The sequence below is a fragment of the Alexandromys fortis genome, unplaced genomic scaffold, assembly GCF_014885135.2.
Source record: "Alexandromys fortis isolate MF-2015 unplaced genomic scaffold, M_Fortis_MF-2015_v1.1 scaffold_84, whole genome shotgun sequence".
Taxonomy (NCBI): domain Eukaryota; kingdom Metazoa; phylum Chordata; class Mammalia; order Rodentia; family Cricetidae; genus Alexandromys; species Alexandromys fortis.
Window position 1 is genome coordinate 7,846,526 of NW_026068017.1, and position 24,705 is coordinate 7,871,230.

The window sequence follows — 24,705 nt, forward strand, 5'->3', positions numbered from 1 at the left end:
TAGTTGTAGTTTGAAAGGTTCACAGCTGGGTAAGGGTACTAATGACTTTTCCCTCCCAGAAGTCCGCTTGGCACCTTCTAGGACTATGAAAGCTGGCCAGCGGGGAGGAAGCTTCCAGGTCAGTTACAGCTTGACAGTACAGCTCTTCAGCCTACAAAGTTTAGGTATCTTCAGCACTAGGGTCTCACCATTTGGATCTAGTGTGCAATAAAGAGAAACGGCAATAACCTGCATTGTTGTGGATGGTCCCTGTGGCCTTCCTGATCAATGGCTCTTAGGAGGGCATTTCGATTTTCACTTAATAACCAATGGTTTCTGAGAGTATTATTCACCCAATGCAAGGTGTCTCCTTTCAAATTCTTAAATTATATGTTAATAATTAGAACTATATAAATTTATAAACACATAAATTATATATTTAATAATCTTATAGAATAGTAGGTTTCCATATGGCTTTTTCATGCCTTCCCAGTTTGAGATAAACCCGAATCCTACCCTCTTGCCTCCCCTATCCCCTTCCCAACCTTGATCTTTACTTAAACCCTTCCACCTCACAACGGCTCCCTCTTTCTCATATCACACGTTTCTAATATCCCATTCTTTTATGTTATTCATGCTGACATGGGGGACCTACTGTCTTCAGCCCTGACATGCTATTTTTGTTTTCTTCTCCGGCGTTCCCCCTTCCATTTTCTTTGTAATCTTATCTTCTGCACTACAAGTACATGGAACATTGAACCTCCTAACTCTGTCCTCTATTTTCCCTCACCTTTCTGCCACTGTTCATTTTCTCAGGCTTGCTGGGAGATTTCTGAAGCCTTGCGCGGTTTCTGAGTTCACCTTTCTCACCCACATTCCAATCACTCTTGTTAGTTTACAATAGCAATAAACTGGTGTTTCCCAATACTGGTTTCGTTCTCGCCTCCGTTTAACAAAATGCTGTTCTCGTGTTATAGCTAAACCATCTTGGACCTCTCTGAGAACTGGTCCCGACGCCTTTGGTGCTGTTCTTGTTGCTATTGGGAGCCCTGTCTTTCCTCTGTCCGCTGTTTCTCGGGGGAAGCTAAGAAGATGGCAGGGCCACTGCATTAATGAACACACAACAGCTGTAGAAAACTTATAAAGACATGGAAGCTGGAGGGGGAGAACATGGAGAAGGGGGCCAGCAGGAATGGGGGTACGAGAAGATAGTCGGGTAGAATGAATATGGTCACCATGCACTGTATATAAGTACAAAAATATCAAAAATTTAAAGATACCTTTTTAAAGAGTTGGTATTGTCTCTGCAGATAAAGACAGGGCTGACTGATAAGATTTATTTCTAAGATCAGATGAGCTATGCTGGATGCATCCTAAGTGCTAGAACTTCTCCTTCACGGTAATGCTGCCTTCTGCACTTGGATAGAGATACTTTTTGGGGGTACCAATAGGCTTCCAGTTCATCCTCCTTTTTACCACCCACCCGGTCACACTTCCAGAATCTCCAGTGGGTGGAGGCTCTGCAGGTAAATAGCCCTCGTGGTGACCTGAGGAAGCCACAGGCTCCTCTGCCCATCTACAGCCACCCAACGCCTCCACTGGCATAGTCTTCCACCATCTGCTGGACTCTCTCACTCCTAACGTTGACTCATATGGTATGCAGAGCTTATGCCTGTTGCAATTGCTTCCTACTAACTTTAGTGATTGCCTGGGAAGAAGAGGTGATGGGTGTGTTCAGTCCACTATCATTAATCCAGTGCCGGCAGCTTTTTAAAGTGCTTGTTGTGTGAGCTCAGACACCTTAGCAAGGGCCCACAAAGCAGCCTAGACTCCATTGCCACATATATACAGAACGTGTGCAGAGGTATCTGCTGTGTGTCCCTGTGTCTTCACCTATGTGAATGTACACTCTAAAGGTGACAAGTGTCATGTGTCTGTTCTTAATTCTTGATAAATTCAGAGAAAATTTGAAGCTATGTCTTTTTTAACAAACATCCTGCCCTTTATGATGGGGGAGAATAGATGAGGGCTAAGTAAGCTCTAGCCAAAGAAGGCCAGCCCAGCCTCAGTGCAGTGTGGCCCATCTTGTAGGTGGCACTCCCATGTCCCACCTCCACCCCACCCCAACCCAGGTCCCCAGTTATATTCTTGCTTCTCCAGTTGTGGTCTGCTTTTGCCTCCAACATCAACACCTGTGCTTGTGAACTTACTGGAAGCCCTTGCCCCGAGGAGAGGTAGGACGTTTTCTGTCCCTTTTCTGCTCCATGCCTGTCTCACCTCATCGCTTTGATCAGACATCTCTGGGCTTTCATCCCAGGCTCTGCCTGCAGGAAGAGGCTGAGGTTGTCTCTGGGGTCACCCTTCATGTGGATTCCTTTCCACCTGCTTTCTTACTGGCCTTAGTCTCTGGACCTTCCTCTACCCAGCATTCCCTTGGTCTCTGGGCCTTCCCCTATCCAGCATGCCCTTCAGAGTCCTATAAAGTCTTATCTCAGAACCACTAGCGATGGCCTGGAATTGCCGACCAACTTTGCGTCCCTTCCTCAACAGCACCTTAACGAAAACCTGGCGAAGCTCACAGCCAAGTTTGAGAAGGCAACAGCAGAGAAACTCCGCTGTCAGCAAGAAGCTGAAGTGACCGCAGGCACCATCTCCCTTGCGAACCGCCTGGTGAGTCTGAGCTCTGACTACATTAGCAGTTTGTCAAGTGCCCCAGGAATGTGACTAGAAGAGCTCCCCTCAGGGCGACTTTGACTGGCCTTGGGGAGGCGGGTGGGGTGGCATCGAAATGTACAGAGCTACAGGGACCTGAAACCTGACAAGTAAGGGTACTCAGCCTTCTCTGTTCTGATTCTGTAAGGAGGTAGTTAGACAGAAAGGTACGCTGGACCCCTAGACGGCTGCTGCGGGTGTGGCTGTACTCCGTGGATATGCGTGGGCAAGAGAAGTTAGCCTTTTGTGGGTCAATTCCAGGGCTCCTGTCATTGTAATATTTGATCATAAGCTGTAAGATTGGGGACAGCAAAGCAGAAAGGAATGAAACTGACTGATTCTGAACATTTCCCAATGTGACCTTATCCGTGGACACCTAAGGATATATGGGAGAGATGGGCAGGCTCTGGCCTTCCTGAGAAAACAAGTCTAAATGTCAGGAAAGAGGTGCTGATTTTAGGGTATCTATTACAATATAACGAATCACCCACCACCCACCCCCAAAAATTAACTCAGGAGCAAGTGTAGATATTCCATCCTTCGTTGGGGTAGGAGAGACGTTGGTGGGGATAGGACCAGAGGAAAGTACGGAAGGGGTTAAAGCAGCACTTTGTGTCCCCTGAATTTGTCGGCTAGGGCTCAGTGTTGGAGGGCTTCACAGTCCAGGCTGTGTTCATAAGATTCACACTAATGATACTTCCCTTCTCGTTTCAGAGGAATGCATTAAACCAAACAGTTTAAGAAAAAAAAATTACAGTAACCATTCTACAATATTTCACAGTTTTGTCCGGACAGGGCTTTGGGTAAAATTTAGCTTGCTAGGTGATCTCCATGTCTGAAGAATTTAGAGTTATTTAGTCCTGGGATTGAGCTGGGCTGGGGAGTCCAGAATAACTTTCTTTACCTGCTAGGTACCTTGACATGGTAAGGCTGGGAGGGTGGACTCAAAAGGGCCACTCTCTGTCCCCGCGAAATCTCTCTAGTATGTGTTCCATCCCTACCCCGGGACTCTCATAAAACCTGGGACCAAAGTCTAGCTCAGTGTCAGTTGCTTGTGCCTTTGTCCTTTAAAATAGTTCCAAATTCAGGGAGGGAGATGGGTAGCTCTAATGTTTGCTCTGTGTCTGGCTCTGTGTTGTTGCTGCTGTTGAGATGGGCTCCCACTCAGCAGTCAAGGCTGGTTGTAAACTCACAGTCTTTCATGCCTCAACTCCTAGAGTCTTGAGATTACGGAAGTCAGCCGCCATGCCTGGCTTTGACATCCCACTTTTGATGAGAGGTCAAAGCATTTGTAGTCTTTTAAAGTCCTTTATGGCTTGTGTTTCTCTCACATCCAGCAGCAGAGACTTCTACTGAGTGATTTCTCTTTACTCCCAGCACCACCCTCCCCACAGAAGAGAATTATAATAAATCCCTTTCCTCCCTCATTCCAGCTACAGCCATAGTTCTTTAAGGAGACGCGTGTTGTAGCCACCACTGGACTGAGCTGTGGTTTAATGAAGGCACTAATCCACATGTGTGTCAGTTGCTATATACTCCGATGTTGCATTAAGACAGAAAATAGAGACGGGAGGAAGGAAGGAGGTGGGGAAAATGTATAGCTCAATTAAAAGCAATAAATAAAAAAGTAAAAAAGACAGGTAATAGATTTCCTCTTGAAGAAGTAGACGAAGAATGAGCATAGGTATGAATTCTCCACTTTTCTACCCATGTCCCCTCTGTCTCGAGTTTGTGGTCTGTGGCCTGTCTGTTGTAGTTATCTGACCTGGACCTGTTGTCTGTCTGTCCCTAACAAAGGACTTTGTACTGTGTTTACTGAACAGAACATAAATCAATGATATGGGAAAGAAATGGGAAATATTTTTCAACAGAAATCTAACAGAATTCTATAGGGAAGAGGTTTTTTGACTGACTTTGAATAGCACTCAAAACCACACAGATCTTAGCAACCAAGAACACACTGCTTTCAGTGCTTATGGGATAGTTTTTAAGTTGGTTTTAACCCATTGGCTGCTTTCAGTGATACTTACATACATATACACATACACATGTATACATACACATACTTTATTATGGGTCAGGAGCATGGAAGTACATAATTTAGGATTAAAGCTATGCACTAGCTTAGGTTGTAAAAGCTGATTATTATGTGGGAAGGGCAAGACATGGTGACGTTGGTTACATTGTTCTCATAAAAGCAGGTCAGAGTGAAACGGGCTGAGCACTTAGTAGGAGAGCTGGTTGAGTTCTTAGTGCAAAACCATCTCAACGCATGTTATCAGTTTGGGTGGGAGATCGGGTAGAAAAATGTGTCTCTACAGTTATGGGTGGTTACAGTTACGGCTGCTGTGCAACTTTGAGATGGTCGGTTTCACCAAACAGTTTAATTTGAAGATGACCCCCTGCAGACATGTAAGAAACTGGCCAGATCTGGCTAGCCGCCCTCCCATCGAGCTCCTTACCTGACTTCCAAAACTCGGCACAGCCTTCTCCATCAAATGGGGACGTCTCCAAATGCATTGCCATACCAGGTTACAGGGCTGGATGTCTGAACATATGGGCTCTGAAACCACTCTGTCTCCACCAACATTCTGTAGAGAAACTTGGACTCCACTGTTCTAGTCTAAGAATGGGACAGGGACATGCTGGGCTGGCCAATCACTTCTTGCTCTGCCAGCTCTCACAATGTATGATAGTCTCCTCCCAAGAAGAGAGGTGTCTTCCAGAAATGGGCCAGGTTAGCTGAGGTGTGTTCTGCAGTCTCTGATACTTTGTACACACTTGGGTGTATGCTCTTTCTTCTGTCTGAATTCACCTCTGTCTTCCCACCCACTGGAAAATTATTAGGGCACGTGGACTTGACTTTATTTTTGTATCTCCACCACTTAGGGAGGCGAAAGAAGAAAATCCTAGCATGGCTTACAGACCAGGCACTATGCTGAGCGGTAACACACATGAACATGTTTGGTCCTCACAACACCCCCACAGAACTGGTATAGCTGTCTCCACATTTGGAAAGGGCAGAGCCCAGCAACCAGCATCCATAACCTGTTACCATCCCACGGTCCATGTAATGCACAGGGCAGGGGCTTGTGTGCTGGAGTGTCACCTGCAGCCAGGACGTGGCCGATGGAAAGGGTGGCATGACAGAAGAGGATTCGCAGTGGTTCTCTGGGACTTCTTGCTGTGGACATATGGCATGTGAGCTCCTTGACTAAATACACAGCTCTGTGGGCTCCATCTGACGCTTCTCTCTCCTTTCTGCCCTTTGAATGGCAGGTTGGAGGACTCGCTTCTGAAAACGTCAGGTGGGCAGAGGCTGTGCAGAACTTCAAACAGCAGGAAAGGACATTATGTGGAGATATTCTTCTTACTACAGCTTTCGTTTCCTACTTGGGCTTCTTTACCAAAAAATACCGGAAGAGCCTCATGGACGGGACCTGGAAACCCTACCTGAACCAGCTGAAGGTATGTGCGGCTTGAATCTGTCCTGACTGCGTCAGCCTGTGTGTACCACTGAGATCACATGACCATCATAACCCAAACCTTCCAGTACTCCTTGCATACGCACCAACATGCCCACTGAGTACCAGGCATGGGACATACATGCTCGTATCCTCTCCACTGCGAGGCAGTATGATCCTCTATCCTCTGGTCCACCTAGAACCTTGTTTTGATGGGATTCTCATAGGAACTCCATGCTTGGTCCTCCATGCTCTGGTTCTTTGATGAACTCCACATCCTGACTGACTTCCAAGTGGCAAAACCTGAAAGACACCAAAAGATGTCTCTGTTCCAGAGGGCTTTATAGAAGCAGTGGGAGAAGTCCCTTTTCTGTTCTTCCTGGCCCATTGTCGTTGGGTCCCAAAACCATACAGTTTATACTCATGGCTCAGAAACACAGCTATAAAAGCCAGGTTGTCGTCAGTGCTCAGGTGCTCTTTGATGGGCCATGCAGAGGGCAGGCACCTCTGTGTGACTATTCCCAGCCCCTCCCTCTGTATATCAAAGCGATGGAATGGGGGTGGGGAAATGATGGCTGCTGAGTAAAGGAGATTTCAAGCCTCACCTAGACCCTAGCATTCCTTTGGCACATCCTTATCACTCAGACTCATCAGTCCCAAACACTAGCCAAAAATTCAGAGTGTCCTACATGCCAGGCCAGGATGGCTTCAGCATGTTCATTGTCCAACAGAGCCGATCAGGTCCACAGACTTCAACAGAAAGAGTGAGCACAATTCACAGCGAACCCTGAGGCATATCCCAAACTCCACCCCATAACTACAGCCCTACAATGCAAAATGCATTTGTATAGTGATGCGTAAGGCTTCCCAGATCTACTCATAAAATTCTACCCACGTGATGATTTGCTGGACTGGATTCAAATGGTTACAGTACTAGAAATAGCACAGATACAAGTTCAACAGTAACTAGTGGCATTCGTTGTGTTAACTAGTTGAGCTAACAGAGCAGTAATCTCATTCATCTTGAACACTTGTGATAGGAGAAAATCTGTGGAAGAACCAAGGACTGAGAGAAGATGTGTGGCTCTTAATGGCATGGGGAGTTGGGCTTGTTTGAGATGCATAAGCATTCCTGTGCCATAGATGCCTTTGGCAGGGTCTTAGTCTATTGTCTGGTGCTGAAACAGTGCTGGAGAGCAGCTATCAATAAAGGACTGCTATTTATTTGGTTCATGATGCTGCAGTCTGCTTTGGACCTTAGTACTTTGACATACCATGCCAGAAGACAGAAGAGGAAGAAAAAGTAAGAGCCAGAGAGAAAGGTGGGACCAAACTCAGGTCTGTGACCCACTTAATGGGAACTAATTCCCTCCCAGGATATCAATGGGAGCCATTTACAGAGCAGAGCCACAATGACCTGCTCCCTGGGAGTTAAGTTGTCAACACCTGAATTTTGGGGAACACATTTGAACTACAGCAAACAGTCTGGTAAAGTCTTATGAACCCCAGAATAATGTTTTATTCATAAGATTACAAAGAAAACATGGCAAAACAATTTCTGGTTTTGCTTTGTTTTATTTTCACTATACTTTTCAGTCCTACCTTAAACTCACAATCCTCCTGCCTCAGCTTCCACTACCATGTCTGGCTACATCATGGGAATTCAGTCCCCTGTAATTTTTATCCTGAGATCAGAAATGTATTTCAAATGTCATATATATGTAATGTATATGTAATTACAGCAGTCAGGATGCTGAAATGATAGGATTATGAGTTCAAGGTCAGCCTAAGCTATGTAGTTAAGATGTTGGAGAGAGAGAGACCTCAACTAACCTGGCCCATTTCTGGAAGACACCTCTCTTCTTGGGAGGAGACTATCATACATTGTGAGAGCTGGCAGAGCAAGAAGTGATTGGCCAGCCCAGCATGTCCCTGTCCCATTCTTAGACTAGAACAGTGGAGTCCAAGTTTCTCTACAGAATGTTGGTGGAGACAGAGTGGTTTCAGAGCCCGTATGTCCAGACATCCAGGCCTGTAACCTAGAGAGAGAGAGAGAGAGAGAGAGAGAGAGAGAGAGAGAGAGAGAGAGAGAGATTACATGATGCTATAGCATATGCCTTCTTTCCTTAATTTAAACTTGTTTTAATTGTGGCATGATATTCTCACCTGTAAATTTCATACTTTAGAACCATGTGATTAAGTTGCCAAAGACTCACAAAAATATCATAGTGTTTTAAGTAAATCAATGATTTTTGTGAGACAATATTCACTTCTGTCCTGGGGATCACGTGGCCAAAGGGCTGCCAATTGAACACACCTAAAGGAAGAGGAGTTTAAAAAAGATTACACAGCTTTCCAGAGGTAGCTACACAAAGCAAATTGCAAAGACAGTTGAATCAAAAAGATTAAAGGGTATAAAGTCCAAACCTCAAAACCATTATACTAAATGGAAATGGCCAGACACAAAAGGTCACATCTTGTATGATTCCATTTTTATTAAATATCCAAAATAAGAAAATCTATAGAGACAGAAAGCGTATTAGGAATTGCCAGGAGCTTGGGGTGGAGACACACAGGGAGGGATTGTTTAATGAGCATGAGAGGTCATGAAAATACCTGGGAGTAGACTGGTCGGGTTGAACACTGTATAACACTGAGAATGTGCTATCCTCCACCAAACTATAGGCCTTATGATGGTTTATTTTACACTATATAGAGTTTACCACTTTTAAAAGACATGTAAGTCAGTGGAAAATATTGTTTACAGAAGAATTGGATGAACTGGAAAAGACCAAAATAGAAAAACAGAATTTTCCAGCTCTGAGGGTACACAGAGGGACGTGGGTGGAGTTCTCAGGGCTTGGGTGTGCTCCCCAGCAAGCCCCAGCAGGTGTGCTTGCTAGGAGGGTCTTGTGAACAGTCTTGAGGAAGGAAGATTGATGTAGAGGTAAGGAAGCTTCCTCGGCCCTTTGCGAGCTGGTAAAATAGGTGAGAGGAAAAAGCGGTCTGTGTGTGCCAATTCTGCCACGGGGAAACTGACCTGAGGAACAGAAAAACAGCAGAGAAGTAAATGTCCACAAGATTATGGATTATATAAATTAAGATATAAATAATCAGACTGGCAAGACAGCTCGCTCTTCAGGATGAACTACTTGAGTTAGACCATGGAGACCCACATAGTAGAGGGAGAGAACCAGTTCTCCCAAATTATACTCTGACTTCCACACGCATGTCATGGTACATGCACACTCGCACACGTACATGCACATGCATTCACATGCAATGAGTCTTTTTTTTTTAAAAGACATAAATGAGCCGTAGAAGGGGTTTAAGATGAAGACACTGAGAAGCGAAGAGTTGGTTGCAGGATAGATCATCTATCAAGATGCTTTCAGTAGCAATTACACAGCCAGGACAGCACTCTTCAGGGGCATGTTGATCTTGCTTTCAAAGGGGTTATGTTATGTAGTAAGATACTATGGATTCTCCCCAACAGAGGTGGGGTTTTCTACTCAGAGTGTGCCTGTCACCTCTTCATCAGGTCCCCATCCCAACCACCTCAACCTTGGACCCCCTGAGGATGCTGACCGATGATGCTGCTGTGGCTGCCTGGCAGAATGAGGGCCTCCCTGCAGACCGCATGTCCATGGAAAATGCCACCATCCTCATCAACTGAGAGCGCTGGCCGCTCATGGTCGACCCTCAACTGCAGGGCATCAAATGGATCAAGAACAAGTATGGCGAAGAGCTCCGAGTCACCCAGATTGGCCAGAAGGGGTAGGTGAATGGGCATACAAGGTGACACTGTTGCCATTTGTCTAAGAAGGAAACACTGCATGGAGCAGACTTAAGCCCTAGTGGGATTTTCTTTTTCTCTTCTGATCTCTCCATCAGGTAACCCTCCTTATTTCTTGCACATTTCCCTCTCAGTTTAGGAAGTATTTCAGCAAGATAACTTGGGTACCAGCTCTGTACTCTTTCTCTTTAGGAATCGTGTGGTCAATAGAATGATTGTAGTTATAACTTAGTATACATTTCATAGGAAGAGAAGAATTCAATTGTTCTCCAATACAAAGAAATGGTGAGTGTTTAAGGAAGCCAGAAACCCTGTTTACCTTGACCATTGCATAAGATATACATGAATCAAATCATCACCCTATACCCCACAAGGACATACAACTATTATATACCTACATCTGGATCAGCAGGCAACAGGAAGAGAGTGTGAGCCGCTGGGCCTGGCTTGAGCATCTGAAATCTCAAAGCCCACCCCCAGTGATGCACATCCTCCAATAAGCCACACCCACTCCAACAAGGCACATATCCTAAGCTTTGACATCGGACATGGAGACACAGAGTTTGGAGTTTCCGCCAGTGGTTTTTGGTCTTGCTTTGGTTCAGTATTTCCTCGCTCCCTTTCCTCCCTTTTGGAGTGGTAATGTTTATCCTGTGCCATTGTATTATGAAAGTATGTGATCTCCTTTTTCATTTTGATTTTACAGGAGGTTATAGTTAAGAGACTGCCCTGAGTAGCAGAGACTTTGAACTGTGTGCTTTTAAGCCGTTTTGAGACTGTAGGAACTTTTGAAATTGGACTAAATGCATTATAATATGGCTGCAAGCCTATGGAGATCAGGGGGTGGAATATGGAAGTTTGAGTGAGGATGGCCCCCATAGACTCATAGGGAAGGGACATTACTTGAAGGATTAGGACATATGACCTTGCTGGAGTAGGTGTGGTCTTATTGGAGGAAGTGTGCCACTGAGGGTGGGCTTTGAGGTTTCAGAAGTTCAAGCCAGACCCAGTGGCTCACTCTTTCTGTTCTCTAATGATATGGATGGAGGACTCTCAGCTACCTCTCCAGCACCATGTTAGTCTGCATGTCACCATGCTTCCCATCATGATGATAACGGATTAAACCTCTGAACTGTAAGGCAGTTCCAATTAAATGCTTTCCTCTGTAAAAGTTGCTGCGATCATGGTGTCTCTTCACAGCAATAGAACATTGACTAAGACACAAACTGAGCATAGGCCTTCAGCTCCCTCTGGTTGGGGACTATGAATGCAACTTAACCAGCTGCCTTAAGCTCCTCCCCACAGACATCTCCTGGTGGACTATACCCATGAACTAAAAAGGACCATCTTTCCCTTGATCTAGATCAAGCCTGGATCTAAGTGCACACTAAGTGCAGGCCAGCAGCAACCAGGACTTGATGGAGAAGGGCAACCTGGTCATTGTAATAGGTTTGCTCTGGTCAGCCTGGCTCTTGGGCTCCTGGACTTTGCTTCCAGTTCCCATGGGACTCTTCTGGAGACTGACAGGCACAGCACTAATCTATGACCTGGCTTGACAGCTAAGTAAGCATCAGCTTCTCCTCCCGCTACATCATGACTTTGATGATGTTTAACATGCGCCAGCAGGCTCATGCTGAGTCCCATGGAGACCACCTTGACTGGCACCTATCACTCCATCCTCACTGCATCAGAGAACACAAGGCATGAGGGAGGCATGGATTGACAGAAGAGCCTCCCCTTGGATCTGCCTGGCAGAAACAAATGTCAGAGGGAAGTGACCAGAACAGACTATTATGTGGCCTTAAGAAAAGATCACAGACGGGGAGCCTTTGCCCGCAGATGGGACTGGCAGTGATAAATGGGAAGTCACAGGCTGAGGTCGTATCACGAGAAATGAAAAATGGCCTAATGCAAGGCTGGCCTCTAGCCCCGGAGTGGCTGCAAAGTGCTTCTATACCTGTAGGAACGGATGGGAAGAAACTGAGTCCTGGCAGCAGTTCCAAGCACTACCATGGATCTGTTCCCTTTTCCTTTGGAAGAAAAAAAAAACGACTTGCTGGGTTGTCTCACAGCTATGGGAAGGTATTCACCTGGAAAAGTGCCTATTGGAGAAGAATGCCCGGAGCCACTGACAGTCACAGAAGACAGTGCCCCAAAAGGAGAGCCATGGGAGTCTAATAGCCAGACCATCCTAAACTGTGATCCATGTGGTCTTTACAGTGAGTTACCAGGGGTTTCTTCTGAGGGACCAGGTGTGAAAGGCCCTGTCTTGCCTGTGTTTTGAGTGGTTTCCAGGTCAATGTGCTAGTTCTAAAATTCTCTGGAAAGATGAGACAGGATGAGTTTTCTAGACTGTCTGAACCCCCTGTCTTCAATCCAAGCAACAGAAAGCAAACAGATCCCGTCAGTGTATAAAAATTACCCCAGATGGTCTGCAGATAATACTGGCATAATTGGCTCTGTCGCCTTTGAAACTAGCAAAGACTCAATGTCAGAGCTAAGGTGTGGTCAAAGCAGTAGGTGGACCTTCAGCACTGCCTCACAGTCATCTCCTGTTGTCTTCAGTCTACATGCACACAGTGCAGCAATGCAGCCCTGCTTTGATCTGCACAGTCACACAAACCATACTCCAGTCCCCTCAAAACTGGTGGGTGTGGAAAGACACTCTTGAACATGCTTTTAACTCTTCTGGAAAGATGCTGGCAATTGGGAACCGTTCAAGAGATTATTGCTTTGTCTGGTGTCATGTCAGATGAGAAAGGGATGATCATTATGAATGGGGTTATTTCCTCTTCTTGAGAGAGGGTCTTAGATAGCCCAGGCTGACCTTGAACTTCTGATTCTCCTCGCTCCACTGCTCCAACGCTAGGACTACAGGAGTAAACCCCAAAGCCAAGTTTATGTGGTAGTGGAGATGAAACCCACCGCTTCATGCATGCTAAGCAAACACTGTCGGCTGAGCAACAGCCCAGCTTTTCAAAAAGTTCTTAATGTACCTTGAATACATACTCTGAAGGAATCCTGTCTGAGATAATACTTGTCTTAGCTTGGCTCTGGTCACCCAACAGAAGTGGATATTTGTAATGATTCCCTTACTCAGTTTGGAGTGACCTGTTACCATTTCTGCATTTTATACAATCATTTTGATCTGCGTGCTTAAAATATCATCTAAATGGAGGCCCCATGGTAGAGTTGCAACATTAAATTTAGAATAATTTTCTCAAACTAGGAACTCCAGCAACCGTTAGCACAAAAGAGACCCAGCCTGTCTCTATGGCTCAGATACAGAAAGTAAGTCACATGCCTCCCTTTAAAACCTCCCAGTCCTAAGAGTTGACATCCCTTTTGGAGTTTTTGTTTTTGATATTTAGTTACTTGGGGCTGGGGGTGAATGTGCCCCTGCATGCCTGTGGAGGTCAGAGGACAACTTGCAGGAGCCGGTTCTCTCCTTTTTCTTTGTGGGTTCAGTAAGCGTTACAGCTCTGAGGGGAAACACTTCTCGAAAGCGGTACAGCTCTCGGGGAAGGACATCCCCATTGGAGGTGTTACAGCTCTGCTCTGGTGGAGGAAGGTTTCCCCAAATTGTTACTGCTAGGAAGGGAAAGGTCTCCTGGCAACTGGGAGTCAAGGAATAATACAAAGTCACACAAACAAAGTCACACAAACAGTGTGACTGTACAACAAATCTCACACAAGAGATTTATAGGGAGATCAAAATCCAGGAGGGTGGCTACTTCTGCTCAGGCAAGAAGCAGTAGAGAAATAAACAGAAGACAGGGTTTATATAATGTTTCTTAGGGGTGGAGCTTTCCAGGATGGAGCTATCTAGGGTAGGGATTGGTGGGATTTCAAGTCCTGAGGTTGGGCTTTTTACTAGGTAGGGCAGGGATTGATTACACAGCCATTAGGGCAGATAGAGTGTTATGTGGGTAGAACCTGACAGTTGGAGGGCCTCAGGGGAGGGGCCTGGCCACTCATGCTCCTTGAGGGTCTTACAGTTTACAGGAATCAAACTAAGTCTGTCATCATTGATGGAAGGTGATTTCATCCACTGAGCCATCTCACCAGACCCAAAGTCTCTTTTTCACAAAATTTTTCTGAAGTAATCCCTTAATTGTGTGTTAATTTAATAAAATCATTTGAGTGTTTAGGAAGACTGGAGAGCCATTGCTGGTCTTCCAGAGGACCCAAGTTCAATTCCCAGCACCCACAGCTTACTTATCATCTGTAACTCCAGTACCAAGGGATCTGATTTCTCTTTCAGCCTTCACTCACACAAAAGCATACACAACATGCAGATCATAAAAATAAATCTTTAAAAATAGACAGATAAAAAAGTATATGTTTCCTGTATTTGTATAAGACTTGTAGGACAAAAGGGCCAAGGAAAAACACCCTGACTCTGACTTAACCCAAGACCAGGGTGAAGGAGAAACCCCTTGACCCTGACTTGACCCAAGACCAGGGCAAAGAGACAGAATCCCACCAATCCCTGAGCTTGCCTCAAGATCAGACCAAAGAATTCCACAAATCCCTCAGCCTGCCCAAAGGTCCATCCACAAAATATCCCTCCAATCTCAGGGCACCCTGGAAAGCTCCAGCCCCCAAGAAACTACATAAACTCTGCCTTCTGCTCAGTTTTCGGCTGCTTCTCATCTGAGCAGTGACAGCCACCCTTCTGGAGTTTTTCCTTCTACTAAATTTCTTATGAGAGATTTGTTGTGCAGTGTGACTGTGTGGTATTCCTTGGCTCCCGATTGCCAGGATGCCTTTCCTTTCAGAGCTGTAACACTTGCACTGGGGAAACCTTCCACGCTGGAGAAGGTAACACTTTCTGTTGGGGAAGCCTTTCCCTTCAGAACTGCAACACTAACGGACTCCTAAGGTGAAACTTAAAGGCAGCTATTTGTGGGTTAACTGGTGGCTTGTACCAACTTGTACTGTGAGCTGAAGGGATACAGATTAACTTGTGGCTTGTACGAACTTGTACTATGTGCTAAAGGGATACAGGTTAACTGGTGGCCTGTACCAACTTGTACTGTGAGCTGAAGGGATACAGGTTAACTGGTGGCCTGTACCAACTTGTACTGTGAGCTGAAGGGATACAGGTTAACTGGTGGCCTGTACCAACTTGTACTGTGAGCTGAAGGGATACAGGTTAACTGGTGGCCTGTACCAACTTGTACTGTGAGCTGAAGGGATACAGGTTAACTGGTGGCCTGTACCAACTTGTACTGTGAGCTGAAGGGATACAGGTTAACTGGTGGCCTGTACCAACTTGTACTGTGAGCTGAAGGGATACAGGTTAACTGGTGGCCTGTACCAACTTGTACTGTGAGCTGAAGGGATACAGGTTAACTGGTGGCCTGTACCAACTTGTACTGTGAGCTGAAGGGATACAGGTTAACTGGTGGCCTGTACCAACTTGTACTGTGAGCTGAAGGGATACAGGTTAACTGGTGGCCTGTACCAACTTGTACTGTGAGCTGAAGGGATACAGGTTAACTGGTGGCCTGTACCAACTTGTACTGTGAGCTGAAGGGATACAGGTTAACTGGTGGCCTGTACCAACTTGTACTGTGAGCTGAAGGGATACAGGTTAACTGGTGGCCTGTACCAACTTGTACTGTGAGCTGAAGGGATACAGGTTAACTGGTGGCCTGTACCAACTTGTACTGTGAGCTGAAGGGATACAGGTTAACTGGTGGCCTGTACCAACTTGTACTGTGAGCTGAAGGGATACAGGTTAACTGGTGGCCTGTACCAACTTGTACTGTGAGCTGAAGGGATACAGGTTAACTGGTGTCCTGTACCAACTTGTACTGTGATGAGCTGAAGGGATACACCACATGCCATTTTAGTGTTCTCAGAAAATGGATAAAATCTATTCTTAAGTATAATGAATCTTACTTTACATGTGTTAAAAAATTACTTTGGAAGAATATTCAGTTTGTTGAGGAAATGCTTATATTTTATATAAAAAATTAGACTATAAAGCAAAAGTGCCGTATGAATTCAATGATATAAAAGCCAAAATTGGGTATATAATGTGGTGAATTCTCCATACCAACAAGTTGCACGGAGAGCCAGCCATACACTTGGTACCAATTGCATCTGTACTGAACATGTACAGACTTTTCCCTGGCCATTAATAATCCTGTACAGCTACTATTACCCAATGTTGCTCTGAATCAAGCATTATAAATAAAAGTGTATGGAAGGCTGGCTGCAGATTGTGTGTAAACATCGTTTCATGTAAAGTGTAATAGAGCGCTTGTTGGTTTTGTTTTCCATGGGGCCCCAAATCAATCACCCAGTACCAAAGGACCACTCAAATAGCCACATGTCCACAGTCAACACTGAATTGTACATAACAGGCAGAGGGATCATGATTAATTTTTATATTCCTTTTTGTTTTGTCATTTCTATTTCTGAAAGATATAAAAAGCATGTGTGCGTATATGTGTGAGTGTGTGTGTGTGTCCGTGTGTGTGTGTTATACCAGAAACATCATTTTAAAGTAAAGTACAATAGCTGAAGACATATCTGGAAGCTGTGCCTCCCTGCCTACATTGCACTTCCCTTCGAGGCACAGTGTTCTTGTTGTATTGCCCCAGATCCATGCATTCATGAGTTCACAGTGCCTAACTTGTTCCCCAGTTGCCTCCAGACCATAGAGCGTGCCCTGGAAGCTGGAGATGTGGTGCTGATTGAGAACCTTGAGGAGTCCATTGATCCTGTGCTGGGACCACTGCTTGGGAGAGAAGTCATTAAGAAAGGACGGTGAGACTCCAATGCACGGCTGCCCTGTGCACAGCAGTGCTCCACTGCCCTGGGTAGAGCTGTGGAGAGGTCCCCTCTCAACCTCTTCCCCTCAGCTCAGGTCAGGGAGTGTTGAAATAAGAGCGGCGGGGCTGCATCCCCAACACCCCGGCCGCTTGGCTAGCTTATGCCCGAAATAACAACACACAAACTGTATTCATTTAAAGAACTGCTTGGCCCATGAACTCTAGCCCTTACAGGCCAATTCTCGCACCTGGACTAGCCCATTTCTAATGATGTGTGTAAGCACCCCAAGGTGCGCTTACCGGGAAGATTCTAGCCTATGTCCATCCTGGTGTCTCTGCTCCAGAGCAGAGCTGTCGAGTCTCCGGGAGCAGAGCAGAGTCTGACCTCACTTCCTCTTCCGCCCAGAATTCTATTCTGTTTACTCCTCCCATCTTATCTTTTAACCTATCAGGGCCAAGGAGTTCCTTTATTGCTTAACCAATGAAATCAACAGATTGATATATGACACTCCCACATCAAGGGAGCATTCTGAAGCTGGCTGACCTTCCTCTTTTCTAGCAGTAGGGGCATATCATTGCCCTTGGATTCTGGAGAGGCTTCTAGAAGCCTGCAATTCCTTGCCCTTTTTCTAATGGCCATGGTGCACAATTTGAAAGGAACCCCTATGGGGAAATGGTTAAAAGCAGAAAGACTTCTAAGACAAACATTTTATTCAAGCCAGATCTGTGAGGCTTGGTGCTCAGCTCCCTGCCAATGTGATGACCCTTTGTGACTTTGAAGGCTTAGCAGATACAGAGCACAAAGAGGTGGTTGATATGAATGAGAAAATGAGAATTAGAAGGGTTTCCATTTCATATGGTAGAAGTGCTAATTGACACGAAGCTGTGGTTGACTCTGGGGTCATTCTTACCTGTTTTGTTACTAGAGTGAAATATTCAAGACTCGGTAGTTTATTAAGAAAATTCATGTGTGTACTTCACAGTTTTGGAAAGAGAAAGTCCAAAGTTGGCCAGCTACATCCAACAAGAGTGTTTTTACAACATACAAACACGGCAGATGGCATCGCGGTGGGAGTACATGAGGTGGGGGTCCACATGGGAGACTGGGAGCAAGAGATTGTGGAGGGTCCAGGCTTATTTAGTCTCTAAGATTAATTCCCTCCTGCTAGACCCAGCCCCCAAGATAGCATTAGCCCCTTCCAATTACCTTCCACCAGCGCCCCCCACCCCTTGCAGGCACGTGCACGTTCACACACACACACACATACACACACACATACACACATTCTATCATGTGGAAGGCCAACCTTCCAGTACATGGATCTTTGGGGACAAACCGGGGACAAACCACATCCAAGCCTTAGCAAGAACCTTACCAGCTGCTCAGTCCCCAAGTTTTACCCTTCTGTGTTTTAGACAGTACCTGCTTCTGTGTTTATTTTTGCCCATCAAAACCCTTCTCTTTCTAGCTGAGATAAAGGAAGCCCACTGGCATGCCTAAGAAGATCTCCCTGCCAAAGGCAAGCAGCTACCCCTTCTGCCACACTCTGTGCTGCCATCTGCTGGGACATTTCCATAGCATCTGAATCTATACTAACACAGTGGGAACAGCTGTGCCCGAGTTTCACAGTGTAAAATGAAACATGATGACTCCGAGACAAAACTTAGTCCTTCCAACACACTCCCAACATTAAGACAAAGGAAGGTCCTAGGTAGTTGTTAGACATAATTAGGAGTGATTATAATATGATACTGTTTGAGTATGTTTTTGTTTTAAAACAATCTATAATTCTACCTGAAGGCACCCCACCTACACTTGAGCCTTTGTGTTTCAGCTTCATTAAGATCGGAGACAAGGAGTGTGAATTCAATCCCAGGTTCCGGCTCATCCTTCACACCAAGCTGGCCAACCCTCACTACCAGCCTGAGCTGCAGGCTCAAGCCACCCTCATCAACTTCACGGTGACCAGGGATGGCCTGGAGGACCAACTGCTGGCCGCTGTGGTCAGCATGGAGCGACCAGACCTGGAGCAGCTGAAGGTGTGTCCGAGATTTCCTGAGGAAGGGAGCAATGCTCTGCCGCCAGGGGGCAGTTTTCCTGGAATTTTAGAGAAAGGGTTCTTCAAGACATTGGATGAGTCTGGACCCTACCTAGTCACCTGTGAACACCCAGTTGGGAAAGGGAGAATGTGGTGAGCTGAGGAACTGCATCAGGATAGCTGGGGGATTGGGCATTCCAGTCCCCAAGAGCAGGGCCTAGCTCAGATACGTGGCCATCTGATCTCACATACTCCCAGGAGACAATTAGAACTAAGGAGGTAAGCATGGGCAACAGAAGCAGGGCCATCCTTGCTGGGGCTGTGTTAGGTCAAGGCACAGGTAGGGCATCTTAAACAGCAGAAACCTAGGCCCTTTCAGTTCTGAAGTCTGGGAGTCAAAGACCATGGCGCTGGCATAGCTGTTCCTTATGAGGCTTTTCTTCTTGGCTTGATGACAGCTGCCTGCTTGCATGAACCGTTGTACGTGTATGGAGCAAGGAGCCCCTCTCTTGTGTTTCTCCTAGGAACATTAATCTCATCTAGTAAGGGCTCCCCTCTGACACCTAAGAACTTTGCTATATCGTCAATTGGGGGATTAGAGTCTTAGCATACAAATTTGGGGGGGGGCATAGTTCAGTCCATAGCATGAGCATGCCTTCCTTCCTCTCTTTAAATGTGATTAGCTTAGATAATACAGGTCCAAAAGGGAAAGCAGCCTTCCGCAGCATATGTGAGATGAAACTCAAAGCTCCCCGCAACTCTCCCCATCATGCACTAGTCAAGAGAGGCCCGGAGTCTGAGTCCACAACAAACAAGATTATAACGTGGAAGACCCAGCGGAGACCATGTAGCAGTCTGTAGAGCTTAGTGCAAACCAGAGAAACGTGGGAAGTAGAAATGCAAACTGAGAAATAATGTCTTTGTAGCTACTAATGAGAATTTTTCTGGAAATGAAACCAAGTAATATGGAAATTAAAACAAGGACATGAGGGCCATACTGACCTGAAACTCACCATTCTCATGCCTCTGCCTCCCATTTACCAGAATCGTGTGTGTGTGTGTGTGTGTGTGTGTGTGTGTGTGTGTGTGTGNGTGTGTGTGTGTGAGAGAGAGAGAGAGAGAGAGAGAGAGAGAGAGAGAGAGAGAGAGAGAACGCACGTGCACACATACACCAGCAAGCACAGCTTAAGGGGACTAATTTAAACAGTAGTTAAGAAAGTTTCTATGAGGTGCTAGCATCTGAGCTAATTTCTAAGTGATTTGAAAGCCTCCAGGTACAAAGTGTTTCCAGAAGAGAACAGAAAGTCCTAGCCTCAGGCTGGACTGAGATCTGAGTTTGTAAAAGACAGAACAGAAGTTGGAGCAATGGCTCAGCAGTTAGGAATGCTTAGCACTATTGTAGAGGATCCAAGTTCAATCCCCAGCACCCATGTGAGATAGCTCACAACCATCTATAACTCCAGCCCCAGGAGATCTGACCCTTTCTGGCCTCTTGGGGCACCTGTACAAATGTGTACATACAGACACACATAGACATGATTAAAAATTTTTAAAAATAAAAAAAGAAACAGGGTGAGTAAGGATTGGCATGGCTAAAAGCCCTAAAATGTAAGTTGTTCCTGACGGAGATAGAGAGGTTTCACAGGTCAAAGATGCTAGAGTCATCTGAAGTTAGCTCCCAACTGCCAGGATACAAATAAAAAGTGCCCAGGGCTTTAGGATACCACACCTAATGATCACAAAGCAAAGAGGACCTGAGAGCTCCTCAGATTCCAGTCCCACTCCAGCCTCAAGGAAGGATCTGGCTGGAACTGTGTGAGGCGGGTGGATTTCTTTCAAGTACTTCTTTATTGCTCATCCAGTGCTGGTGAAGTGAGAACTGAGACATGACTCTCTGTGCACAAGTTCCATTTAAGTGATATTAGCTGTGTTCTAAGTGTAGCGTAGAACTCTTAGACATAAGGACTGGGAGTCACAGGCTACCAACATAGAAAGAGCATAAGCCAGCTCATGGTCTCCATTCCAAAGCAGTGAGGGATTACATCCTCCAGTCCCTCCGATACCAGACCAGCTGATGCTCTAGTCCCTGTGTAAATGATGTGGTGTTTGCGTAGAACAAGCCCACATCCCCCCATATGCTTCAGATCGCCTGTGGATTCCTTCTAACATCTACCGCAGTGTAAATGGTACAGCCAGCACTCATAGACTGCTGTCTGGGCATGCTCAATTCGGTTGCCTCTTTAACTGTAGCGTCAGGCCCTAGCCTGTGCCAGCTGCACAGCCTCATCTGGGACCCCACTCACCTGCTCACTTCTGCTCATGCTCAGAAGCACACTGCTGATTTAAGCATTGCTTCACTGTCTCTGCAGGGAGGGGCTCCGGCCCTTCAACAATTACTTATTCAGCCCTCTCGTAGAGTAGACTGCCTTGGCATCTCTACCTGACTCCTTACTTACTGTTTACAGTCGGATCTCACGAAGCAGCAGAACGGATTCAAAATCACCCTCAAAACCTTAGAGGACAACCTGCTGTCTCGCCTCTCTTCAGCCTCGGGGAACTTCCTGGGAGAAACAGCCTTGGTGGAGAACCTGGAGGTCACCAAGCAGACCGCTGCGGAGGTGGAGGATAAGGTACAGCACTCTGAAGTGCCCGGGCCAGGAGTTCCCTTGGTTTCCACTTCCTCTGTTTCATTACCTAAATCTGGCTTCTGTCTCCGGCTTCCCAAGTTCCTTTAAAAAGTCCACACATGTGTGGGTAGACTACTTGGATGTAGTGTGTTGTCAAGAAAGACGTAAAATTGGGAGGTAGACATGTTGAGACTGATATGGGGGGATTGGAGGAAGAAAATGGAGGAGTAGTTATGATCAAGTTCATTATATGCATGTATGAAATTCTTGAGAATAAAGGAAGATTATAATTTTTAAAGTTGTTTTAAAAATCCAGGTCTGATCCTGGAGTGACTCCTGCTCATCCTGGGTTACAGAGCTTCCACCTTCCAGAAAAGACTTTGGATGCTTCTACTTCACAAACAAGGGCCCTGGTTTTTCTGCAGGGAACTGCACCCAGAGAGAATTGCCCTAGTTTGTGGAATAGCCCCCAAAGTTGTATAAATTGGTAATCCAGATGTGATTGTATCCTAAGAAAATTCACTGGGCTGGCAAAAAAATAAAAAATAAATCTCCAAGTCTGATTCTAATGAGGAAATGTTGGTAACATCCCAGAAAATGAGCTCTCAATGACAATAGCATCCTGGGAAAGCAGTTATAGTACATAACTTCCTTCGTGGGTAGCATATTGGAAAGGCTTCTTCCCATGGAGACTAGAGAATGACTTGATGAAAGAGAGACTCAGCTCTTCACCCTTCCTACCAAACCTCCAGCCATGCACGGGCCCTTCTGCATCTCCCTGCTGCCCGGGTCAGACCAGTCATCATGAGACTGGCTCTAGTAAGGACGCCACACATCTGCCGAGGGGACAGGAGCAGCATGTCTCAAATAAGTGTGCTGAGGGCCCCCCTTTCCTGGAATTCTTCCAAACAGGAAAGGCTTTTTTTCCAAGTAGGGACAAAATGGAAAAATAAATAAAAGGCGGGTGGAGCTGTTCATTAGGAGAGCACTTGCCTCATAGGCACAAGGCCCTGCGTTCAGTCCAAAGTGTTCAAAACAGAGCAAGAGAACAGTCAGTCAGCCAGGTCATTCCCACTCTGAGCTAAGAAATAAACTGTGATAACTCTTGAGAAGTCCAGCCTAGCTCAGCGGTTGCTCCATATCCAGAGGGGGGGCATGCATGCTTGTAAAGTATAGAAAGTCCACAGCCCTAGGCCAGAGAGCCCCAGCTCACATAGAAGGAGTAGGTCAGAGGGTGGAACCAGCCTTGCCGATCTCTCCTGCCTCTTCATCCTTACTTTCCTCGTCTTTTCTTTACAATAGTGAACCTCTGCTGCCACAGATCATATGGAACTTTCTCATCAATTTTGTAGCCCCTTTCAGAGAGTCTTATTCTTTCTTCTCAGTCATATAATAGTTATTTATTTAGCAGCTGTCATATTCCAGATTCAATGAGAGTGGTTGGGGCTATACCGTGCAGCATGCATGGGTCGTAAGGGGAGACGGGCATTTGAGGAATGGCCTTGAATTTCACAGCAGTAAGAGATGATGTTTAATACAATGGAGCTGGTGAGAATGTCAGCTTCAGAGGAGATGGAAAGTTATCCATGGAAAAATGGAGACCCAGCTTCCAATGTCATAAGGCACGAGGGGCAAACGTGAGTCTACAGTTGATCTATGGGTCGACGTGTGCAACTAGGAGAGAGATGCAGATCATTAGAGAATGGGGACAGCAAGAATGAAGGTAGCTCATTCCTGATTGTCTCTCCAAACAGTCATGGGGGCGTAACAGCAAGGTGTGCTCCGAGAAGTGGATCACTGAGGACATCATAGTGTACCTACATAGAAGCCAGGACAGTCAGGCCCTCGATGGGCAGTCTGACTATGGGACTCCAGTATATGTGCTTTCTGTCTTTGACCAAAAACCTCATGTGACTGTGCTTTGGGGACCCAGGAGTCAATCCTGTCTGCTACACGTGAGGGAGAAGTGATGAGATATGAGGTTGGGAGAGAGGTAAAAATTTATGATATTTATGAAAAATGAGAATAAAACTTGACTAGAGGCACAGAGATTAATGAGCGGTGCTAAGCAGTGGGGGGCACTGAAAACTAAATCTGTAATGACACTGACTGAAAAATTATGAGGTTTTTTGAATGATCTTCTGAGGTTCAGTGACTGAACTTACCCGATTTTTATTTATTTGCATCATTGACTTATGGTAGTTGGGTTTTTCTTAGAGTTTCTTCTTAATTAGCATTACGTTCTTCAGCCTTTCATCCCTGCCTAGTGAGTTTGAAATAGATCTTATAGACTCTAGGCTATAGGATTCTAGGACTATTTGTGTGGGGTATCTCTTATCAAACCCCTCTCTTGTTACTCCCTCACTGTGCCTTCCTTCTAGCGATCACCAATCCACTCTCAGCTTCTGTGTCATCCATTTTCCAAGCTTCTCAAATGAGTGAAAACGCAAAGTGTTGGATTTCTGTGCCTGGTTTATTTTACCTAATCCAGTTGCTTCTAGTTTCATTGACTTTATTTATTTATTTATTTATTTGGTTTTGGTTTTTCGAAACAGGGTTTCTCTGTAGTTTTGGAGCCTGTCCTGGAACTAGCTCTTGTAGACCAGGCTGGTCTCGAACTCAGAGATCCGCCTGCCTCTGCCTCCTGAGTGCTGGGATTAAAGGCGTGCACCACCACCGCCCGGCTTTCATCGACTTTAATACCAATAGCAGAAGCACATACTTTTAGCTGAATAGTATTTCATTGTGGGTATCTACCAGATTTTTCTTTATTCATGGGTCAGCGGGCATCTTGGTTGATTCTATAACTTGGCTATTGTGAATTGAGAATGCTGTTTGTAGAAAACTATCTCTTGACACAGGATTTCATTCTTTGGATATGTGCCCAGTGGTAGTTCATAGATGAATTGGGCAGTTTTGTTGTTATTGTTTTTGTTTGTTTGTTGCTGTTTTCCATATTGGGTATGGTACTTTAAAAATATTTATTATTTTATGTGTATGAGTGTATGTATGTATGCATGCATGTAGTGTACTATATGGGTTCCTAGTGCCTGCAGAAGACAGAAGACCATACCAGATTCTCTGGAACTGGAGTTATAAACAGGTGTAAGTGACCAAACCAAGATCACCTGCAGAACTTCAAGTGTTCAGTGTTGGCTATAGTACTCTGCATTCCTATTAGTAGTACAGAAGAGTTCCCCTTCTACATCTCTGCAACAATGTTCATCTGTTCTTTAACTTTAAAAGATTTATTGACATTAAGAAAATGAACTATTTCTTAAAATTTTTTATTTAATTTTT

At 45.5% G+C, this 24,705-nt stretch overlaps 1 protein-coding gene across 1 annotated transcript in view; it reads left to right on the plus strand.

The window, feature by feature from the left end:
- Window positions 1-24,705, plus strand: part of Dnah9 (dynein axonemal heavy chain 9) — a 328,862-nt gene that overhangs the window by 238,817 nt on the left and 65,340 nt on the right. The window contains 6 exon segments of the mRNA XM_050162584.1: window positions 2,530-2,649; window positions 5,971-6,159; window positions 9,697-9,932; window positions 16,612-16,734; window positions 18,575-18,779; window positions 21,244-21,408. Coding sequence (XP_050018541.1) covers window positions 2,530-2,649; window positions 5,971-6,159; window positions 9,697-9,932; window positions 16,612-16,734; window positions 18,575-18,779; window positions 21,244-21,408 — 1,038 coding nt within the window.